Here is a 9,233-nt window from a genome sequence, read left to right as displayed (position 1 = left end):
AAAGATTTATCGACTAATTAATGTAGTTAAGTTCGCAATTAAATAACTTAGGACGAGTCCATATCAAAACTATTAATGAATATAAACAAATGTTACAAACAAATGCATTATACTTTAAAACCACATCCGATACAAACTTTTTATCCTCTCTTAAATCAACCACATAAAGTAATTTTATGACACAAATTGCACATATTGCAAGCAATTCCATCACTCATAAGAGAGAAAATATATATATTGAACTTTTTTACTCCACATCTTAAAGGGAGAAATTAAGTATCTTGTCGACAAAACTATTAATTAGTTGTTAAAAACCATGGTTAATTTGGTAACCACATTGTTTTTTCATATAACTTTATCTAATACATAAAAATGGATGATGTATAATAAAATAAGAAATCTAGTCTATTAGCTAAGACAATTTCTCTCAGCCAATCAGTTTACACCGTATTTGGAACATTACTTATCAATAAGTAATTGTCATTATCCAAAAATTGGAATGTTATCGTATGAAGAAGAGTGTAGAAGTATCCTGATCACATATGAATGGCTTACCTCAATCCTCAGAAAATAAAAGAAAAGCAACAACAATGATTTTTGAAAAGCATATGTGGTAATAAATAATGTTATAATCTTCACTCCAAGCTAAGACAGATCCAGTGGCACAAATCAGCCATCTCACGACAACCTCAGAAAACATATTCCACGTGGACCAATCAAAACCTAATCCTCCTCATCATCTTCCTCGTGGCGCCACGTGGCAAGTTGGCCAATCCGCATCGTGTGGCGATCAGAGAGTTAAACTTGGAGGACGAAGAGATAACGAATTGGCTGTTGTTGATCACTCGCTTTATAAATCTCTCTTTAAGTTTCTTTCCCACACCAACACCTCTTCTTCACTGCTTCTTCTTCTTCTTCAACCAATCAAACAAAGTCTCCTCTCTCTCTCTTCAGCTTCTTGTGTGTTGCACACTTGTCGCAGTCGTGAGATATGGCCGCCGCAGTTTCCACCGTTGGTGCCATAAACAGAGCTCCGGTATAGTTTAATCTTTTTCACAACTGGTTTTAATGTTAACGTGATCTTAATTACACTTAGCTCAAGAATTTGATCTTTTTGCATCACTTAGCTTTGAGATTCTCTGACAGAACAGAAGATTCTGGTACTTTATCTAACGATCCTTTGATGATTCTTTTAGTCTCTACTTGGGAACTACAGAATACAGATTAGTAGAATCGTTCAAACCGATGTAGAAAGTATAGTATAATTGAACTGAAACTGTAGAGTCTTGTAGGATTTTATAAGAGTTTTTACTTTATTTTTGTTTAGTTTGGTTCAGAGAGGTTAGAACTGTAGAGTCTTCATGAATAATCTGTACCTTGAACTGTGTGAACCAAAATAAAGTGTGATTTAATCTTCAGCTTATTCCCGGTTCGGTTTGGTTCAGATTGAAAACCTTTTATTATCCTTAGGAATAGTCTCTAAACCGGTTCTTGAACCATATGAACCAAAATTCAAGATTCTTGTTTGACCTGTTTGTGTGTGTCAGTGTGTATGTTGGAATAGTCTCTAAACCGGTTCTTGAACCATATGAACCAAAATTCAAGATTGGTGTTTGACCTGTTTGTGTGTGTTGTGTGTTGCAGTTGAGCTTAAACGGGTCAGGATCTGGAGCTACATCAGCCCCAGCTTCGACCTTCTTGGGAAACAAAGTTGTAACTGTGTCGAGGTTCGCACAGAGCAACAAGAAGAGCAACGGATCATTCAAGGTGTTGGCTGTGAAAGAAGACAAACAAACCGATGGAGACAGATGGAAGGGTCTTGCCTACGACATATCTGATGATCAACAAGACATCACCAGAGGCAAGGGTTTGGTTGACTCTGTCTTCCAAGCTCCTATGGGAACCGGAACTCACCACGCTGTCCTTAGCTCATATGAATACATTAGCCAAGGCCTTAGGCAGTGAGTTTTCATCTCTCTTAGATCTCTCATTAGTTCCATAGAGATTTTTAGAATCTTGGTTTTGAAATTGTCTTTACTTCTTGGAATAGGTACAACTTGGACAACATGATGGATGGGTTTTACATTGCTCCTGCTTTCATGGACAAGCTTGTTGTTCACATCACCAAGAACTTCTTGACCTTGCCTAACATTAAGGTATTTACTTAGGACTGTTCCTTCATTGGTTATTTTGAGTTATTACACAATTTTATTGATCTTGACATGCTCTGTTTTGTTTTCATAGGTTCCACTTATTTTGGGTATTTGGGGAGGCAAAGGTCAAGGTAAATCCTTCCAGTGTGAGCTTGTCATGGCCAAGATGGGTATCAAGTGAGTCCACTTACTAAACTCCGATCTCGACCAGTTTTGCTCTCCTCAAAAAAATCTAACAATGTTTTGAAACCTTTTTGCAGCCCAATCATGATGAGTGCTGGAGAGCTTGAGAGTGGAAACGCAGGAGAACCAGCCAAGCTTATCCGTCAGAGGTACCGTGAGGCAGCTGACATGATCAAGAAGGGAAAGATGTGTTGTCTGTTCATCAACGATCTTGACGCTGGTGCGGGTCGTATGGGTGGTACTACTCAGTACACAGTCAACAACCAGATGGTCAACGCAACACTCATGAACATTGCTGATGCCCCAACCAACGTCCAGCTCCCAGGAATGTACAACAAGGAAGAGAACGCACGTGTCCCAATCATTGTCACCGGTAACGATTTCTCCACCCTTTACGCTCCTCTCATCCGTGACGGACGTATGGAGAAGTTCTACTGGGCACCTACCCGTGAAGACCGTATTGGTGTCTGCAAGGGTATCTTCAGGACCGACAAGATCGAGGACCAAGACATAGTTACCCTTGTTGATAAGTTCCCTGGTCAATCCATCGGTAAGAAAGATTCTGGCCTAACCCATAATTTGTCTATATAGGAGACTTGTGCAGATCCTAATTCATGTTTTTTTAATCGTATGGACAGATTTCTTCGGTGCTTTGAGGGCGAGAGTGTACGATGATGAAGTGAGGAAGTTTGTTGAGGGACTAGGAGTGGAGAAGATCGGAAAGAGGCTGGTGAACTCAAGGGAAGGACCTCCCAAGTTCGAGCAACCCGAGATGACTCTTGAGAAGCTTATGGAGTATGGAAACATGCTTGTGATGGAACAAGATAATGTCAAGAGAGTCCAACTTGCCGACACCTACCTCAGCCAGGCTGCCTTGGGAGATGCTAACGCTGATGCCATCGACCGCGGAACTTTCTACGGTAAAGACGAGGTCTGAACTCCTTTTTTTTTTTCGGTTTGGTTAGGCAACTGATTGAATCAATTGGATATGAATCTATAAAAGAAGAGGAAACGAAAAAACAGAAGAAAAAAAAAGAATTAGGGTTTCTGAAGTTAAACTTACTTGAATTGCAGGCAAAGCAGCCCAGCAAGTAAACCTACCTGTTCCTGAAGGATGTACTGATCCTGCGGCTCAAAACTTTGATCCAACGGCTAGAAGTGACGATGGAACCTGTGTCTACAACTTTTGAGTATTCTCCTACTTACTAAATTGCTGTTTTACTCCTATTGTCTCCTTTGGGTCTCTTTTTTTTTTTCCCCTTTGTGTAATTGTGGATTGGGTCTTGTCCTCTTTTCTTCTTTTATGATCATGTGCAACACATTGATAATTTAAAAATTGCCTTTATCATAAACTACATTTCATCTTGCAATGCATAGTATACACACTAGCCAGTAGCCAATAGACAAAACGAATGAGATCACAGATGTCAGACAACCTATAAGTAACGCCCTAACTATTTACGCAGAAACTGTATCACACATTCAAGTAAAGCAAGAGCATTGACAAAACAAGTATCAACCACTACATTATCGACTGGTATTGTATTCATACAAAGAAATAATCCGATACAAATCTTGTCATACTCTTAACTTGAGGAGAGTATCAGTAGTAGATGCACATAACTTTTGTGTATAGATATATATATACCAAGTGATCTCAATTCATTTTATTTTATAATGGCTCTTGAAACATCCATGGCGGTTCATGCATCATCATCATATTCATACATATATATAACCAATGTTAAAGATTTGACGAAAACGAATCCATTTCCTTTTCGTTGTCATCTATAAATCACTAGAGCCTTAAGGCTGAGAGCAAAAATATCAGGTTTTAGAAGCAACGACCTTCACAGAGGAGAGACTAATTATGTCGGGGCTTTTGAGTTGATCGAGCTGTTTAGTACCTAACCGAAGCAAATACTCGATGTACTGGAAATTCTTACGGTCGACCTCTTTAGAGTTGTGACGGAACTCTGTTGACACGATCATCTCTATTCTCTTCCTGTCTTCTATTGGCTTAGAACGAGCTGCTCTTAGAAATCCTCTGTAGAGACTCAAGACTTGCTTTTGCATCCCGGAAAGTTTCGAAGCTCCCATTTTCACTCTTTAACAAAAAAAAAAAAAAAAAAAAAAAAAAACAAACAAACAAACAAACAAACAAACACCAAACAAGTTCATTAATCGAAAAGTACCTCATTACCAAGCAGCAGAGAACAAACAAGTATAGCTAAAGAAGCACAGTGATGAATGAAACAATCAAGAAACATGTAGTACGCAGTTTAGGGAATAGAACAGTAAGCTTCAATTAGATATGGGTTATTCAAGCAAAACAGACAATGTTAATCTCACCCAAGAAAAAAGCATAAGCCTTTGTAATCTATCAATCAAACTAAGAGAGACACTAAGCAATTGTGACCATACCAATAAGGATTTTTCAATTCCATCAGTTTTTTTTTTTTTTAACTAACTCAAACTCAGAGAAGTAAATCTATGTAATTAGAATTGTCAGCAACATTAATTAAACGAGATCTTCCATGATGTTTTCATCACATAAATATTCCCAGAACCGACCTAATTTCACATTTCCTAAAACTATTATATTTTTTTTTTTCCAGATTACAACTAGAGAGAGTATCTGATCTTCGAGTGGATGATATATGAATACAGATGCAAGACGAAGAAGGAGAAGATGATGTTGTGAAGGAAAGAGCAAGCGCGGACGTACCTGTAAATATCTCCAAAATCGAAAGAAGGAGAAATTGAAGAAACTCTTCTGGTTCTGGGATTCTCTCATTCACACTATTCAGCAGACCCGGCGGAACCATTGAATAGAGAAGGCGAATTTACAATTTTTTACTGGGCTCTAATGGGCTTTTATTTATTGACTATAATGGGCTTTTGCAGTCTTCCTATTTATTTATTTTATTTTCTGTTTTCTATAATATTAATTACGAGAATATAAACAATAAAATGACACCTTAATATATAATTTAATCAAAAACAATGACCCTTAATACAATAGATAATCAAAAAACATTTTCATTTGTAATTTTACAACAACAAAAATCTACCATTTTACAAAATTAATTAGTGGGGGTTATGGTTAGTTATTATAATTCAGGGTTAAACAGTTTGAAGAATTAAAAAAAAACCCGTTTAATTAATTAATTACCAAAGAGCAGAAGAAAAAAAAAAAAGAAGAGAAGAAGGAGGTGCCAGCACACGAAATGGAAGGTGTATACGCCAATTCTGTAATCTTCTTGTTAAAAAAACACACACACAAAACCCAACAAAAAAAAAACTTTCATTCTCTCTCTCTCCTTCTCCTTCTCCTTCTTCTTTTCCTCTTCTATCACAGAAAAACTCAAATTTAGTCAATCAAATCAAATCCCTCCTCTACCAGATGTTGTTACTTTCTTCTTCCTCCTAAATATTTTGATTTGATTTTGATTTTTGATTTCTCTCCCCCGCCCCCGCCCCCGCCCTTTCAGATCCCTATTCCCATGGCTTCTGGATCTTACTGGTGTTACAGCTGTAGCCGATTCGTTTGGGTTTCCGATTCAATCTCTTGCCCTGATTGCGACGGTGGTTTCCTCGAACACATCCAAGAATCTCTCGATTTCACTCCTTCCGATTCATTCCACCGCGTCACCACCACTGCTCAGCATCGCAGCCCTACTCGTTTCCCTCTCCCTTCTTCCTCTTCTTCATCTATGCACGCTTCAACCGCCGACAACAGTCCCACCACTCCCACAACCGTGACTCGTACTCGGAGCAGCAACCGATCTCCTAATCCTGTTATCGTCCTCCGTGGATCTGGTGGTGGTGCTCCTTCTTCTGATGTCTCCGAAGGTTTAGATCGATCTGCTTTTCAGATGTATTACGATGACGGTACTGATTCTGGTCTTAGACCTTTACCACCTAGTATGACTGAGTTTTTGCTAGGTTCTGGATTCGATCGGTTGTTAGATCAGATCTCTCAGATCGAGCTTAACACCAATCGTAACAATCGTTCTTGTGACCATCCTCCCGCTTCTAAATCGGCGATCGAAGCTTTGCCTGTGATCGAAATCGATCCTAATCATCTCCAGTCTGATTCTCAATCTCACTGCGCTGTTTGTAAAGAGAATTTTGTTTTGAAATCCTCGGCTCGTGAGATGCCTTGTAACCACATCTATCATCCTGATTGTATCCTTCCTTGGCTTGCGATTCGAAACTCTTGTCCCGTTTGCCGTCACGAGCTTCCCCCGGCGGAGGATACTAGTGATGGAAACACCGGACCCGGTGGTGCTTTGACGGTTACCGCTTCGGCGGAGGAAGAGGAAGACTCCGCGGCGGGGCTGACGATTTGGAGGTTACCAGGTGGAGGATTCGCTGTTGGGAGAATCCCTGGTGGTTGGAGAGGTGGAGATAGAATGATGCCGGTGGTTTACACGGAGGTTGACGGTGGTAGACTAGGTGACGAGAGACTTCCGAGAAGAGTAGCTTGGGGTTCGAGAAGAGGAGGAAGAGATGGAAGTAGTAGAGAGAGAGGCAGCGGGTTTGCGGGTCGGATCATGAGGCTTTTTGGATGTTTTAGTGGGTCATCTGGATCCATTGCTGCTTCAGCATCGTCCGGGTCCGGGTCCAGGATTCGTGTTACCCGTAGGTCGTCGTTTTCTCTGTTTAGTACATCGTCGTCTTCTTCGTCAAGGAGACGAAATTGGCTAGCCTGATGATTTACTAGAGTTATCATCGTCACCTTCACCTCTCTCAGGTAAAACTTAAAAACAAAGAATAACACACTCCTCTGTTTAAATTTTTCGTTTGTTCCTTTCTCAAGTTTTTTTGTTTATTTCAGTGTAATGATTATATTCTTTCCGAAAAAAATTGAATCTATGCGAGTAAATTTGATACAAAAGTCTAGGTGACAATAGTGTTTTTTTTGAGATGTAGTTGAAATGGTTCTTGAGTATTCGCAGTTCTTTTTGTTATGTTTACTGTGAATAGATAAAGTGAGATTGTAGATGTTTTTGAGAATGGATATTGAAGGAGATTCATAGTTTGTTCGTGAGATTATGGATTGTGATACAAATGTTAAGCAGCCTAAGAATGATTTCGCAACAATTTTACCAATCACAATCGGTATTTTGAGTCATTCCTCTGTTGTGTTAGTGTGTTACTAACTAAGAACATGGGTTTTCAATCAGTGAGTTCACATACTTACACCACTCAATATTTTAGTGGTGTGTTACAGTTAAGGATATAGAGTTTTCAAACTGAATTATGTTACCTAAATTGTACAGCTATAATCTTCGAACTGCAGAGGCACCAAACCAATAATACATGTATACTAGAGGCTATAGAAGAATCTTATAAAGCGACCAATTAATTTGATGAGGTCAATAAGTAGAGGAAACGTGAAGGAAAAAGCAATGATAGAGTTTTTTATACAACGCATCTGATGATGCTGTCGTTTATTGGAGACAGTCTTTTGTAATTTAGCAATTATTTTTCATTATTAGATTTGTTTATGCACCCCCTTTTGTGTTTCCTATGTTAAATACACTCTTACTGTTACCACAGTACTGAAAAACTAGTTTTGTTTTCTATATTTTTGGATCGTTAAATATAAACATTTATCAGTCACTTGCTGAAAATGACTAAATACTCAAATGCTTAACGTTTTGAACATGCGTATTAAAAAGGTTGGACTTTTAAAATCGATTGTCTAGGACAAAATCGTTAAGCAATATTGTTAAAAACAACAGAAAATATGGTATCTGTTTTGTATGCTCATGAGTCATATGGCCATAAGATTATCATCAACCTCACATATTGGAAGTCCAGATAGTATCCAACGTGGTGTGGATTATAATCAACACCAATACTACCCTTTGATCCCTTGCACATGAAATCATGCTATAATCATGAACAGAACACGTCTCTCCTTTGATCACTCTCGCTGACAGAGGCCTTGTGTAAATATTTTATCATTCTTACCGTTTGTGACGCTAAGCCCAACACTATGATAGTTATGGTCTGTTTAACACCCATATATGCATGTAAAGGCCTGTACACCCGACTCTTGAGAATTACATGTAATACAACATATATTCAACAATGTACGACGATAGTAGCATATTACACGCTTACACTTTTGACTGTTCTTCTATTTTTCCAATATAGAACTATATATCCTATTTATTATTATAAAATTATATGATATAACTTCAATTGTTTTATAACAAATATGCAGCAAATTGTGATATACAGTTTTCAAAAGCATGTTATAAAGGAAACACTACACTATGGCACTGACCCAATTTTGGAGTACACATGTTTATTCACCAATGTTACTTTACTTTTTGGTTATTTAACCCATTCACCCATACTAGATCCATATTTCATGTTATAGACTTAGTCATGGTTGTATGAATCACAAGGAAAATTTAACACCACACATGTATAAGACACATACATCATATATATCATTTATTAACGTATCACCAAGGAAAAATCGGAGATTTAATTATGAACAAAAAAAAAATCAATTAGCTAGCAGGCTTATCAGCCAACTGATGTAAACGGGACAAACAAGTTCACATAGACTTGTAACTCACTGATTTGCTTCAATCACTTTCAGACTCATAATCAAATATTGGATTGTTCACTTCAATCTCTTGTAGACCATAATACTACAAACAGAAATATTGGGGTCCCCATAAAGAATGGTCTGGCTTTGCCACGAAAAAAATACATTAGAATACAAGATAACGCATTAATTCCAAATTGACTTTACTTCCTCAAATTCGTAAGTTTTCCTTGGTGTTGTTTTTTCCACGAACGTGATATTGCCAAAACACAATGTAAAAGTTCTAGGAGTATACCCCGTTTGTCAGGTTTGCAAGTGGG

At 38.1% G+C, this 9,233-nt stretch overlaps 1 protein-coding gene and 2 pseudogenes across 5 annotated transcripts; 2 read left to right on the top strand and 1 right to left on the bottom strand.

Annotated features, from left to right (window-relative positions):
- The first annotated feature begins 501 nt into the window (after positions 1-501).
- LOC104782429 (ribulose bisphosphate carboxylase/oxygenase activase, chloroplastic) lies at positions 502-3,688 on the top strand. 2 transcript variants are annotated; one of them, XM_010507354.3, is made up of 7 exons: positions 502-1,036; positions 1,645-1,961; positions 2,051-2,156; positions 2,245-2,330; positions 2,414-2,886; positions 2,975-3,256; positions 3,411-3,688. In XM_010507354.3, exons 1-7 carry the CDS (start codon positions 992-994, stop codon positions 3,524-3,526), a joined length of 1,425 nt encoding a protein of 474 aa, XP_010505656.1. In that variant the 5' UTR covers positions 502-991; the 3' UTR covers positions 3,527-3,688. The 2 variants fall into 2 exon arrangements, with proteins under 2 accessions (XP_010505656.1, XP_010505657.1); XM_010507355.3 differs by having other exon boundaries at positions 530-1,036; positions 2,975-3,267.
- A 300-nt stretch (positions 3,689-3,988) lies between these two features.
- Positions 3,989-5,193, bottom strand: LOC109132717 (succinate dehydrogenase assembly factor 1, mitochondrial pseudogene; annotated as a pseudogene). Its single transcript, XR_002037777.2, has 2 exons — positions 5,065-5,193; positions 3,989-4,443 (listed from the first exon to the last, which is right to left on the bottom strand). The product of XR_002037777.2 is annotated as a succinate dehydrogenase assembly factor 1, mitochondrial pseudogene (transcript).
- Positions 5,194-5,536: 343 nt separating this feature from the next.
- On the top strand, positions 5,537-7,967 carry LOC104782426 (putative E3 ubiquitin-protein ligase RHC2A pseudogene; annotated as a pseudogene). Of its 2 annotated transcripts, none has more exons than XR_015597263.1 (2): positions 5,537-7,095; positions 7,625-7,967. The product of XR_015597263.1 is annotated as a putative E3 ubiquitin-protein ligase RHC2A pseudogene, transcript variant X1 (transcript). The 2 variants fall into 2 exon arrangements; XR_015597264.1 differs by having other exon boundaries at positions 5,576-7,095; positions 7,645-7,967.
- The last annotated feature ends 1,266 nt before the right edge of the window (positions 7,968-9,233 follow it).

The sequence above is a fragment of the Camelina sativa genome, chromosome 4, assembly GCF_030686135.1.
Source record: "Camelina sativa cultivar CO46 ecotype springtype chromosome 4, ASM3068613v1".
Lineage (NCBI taxonomy): Eukaryota > Viridiplantae > Streptophyta > Magnoliopsida > Brassicales > Brassicaceae > Camelina > Camelina sativa.
This window is presented reverse-complemented; position numbering and strand designations above follow the sequence as displayed.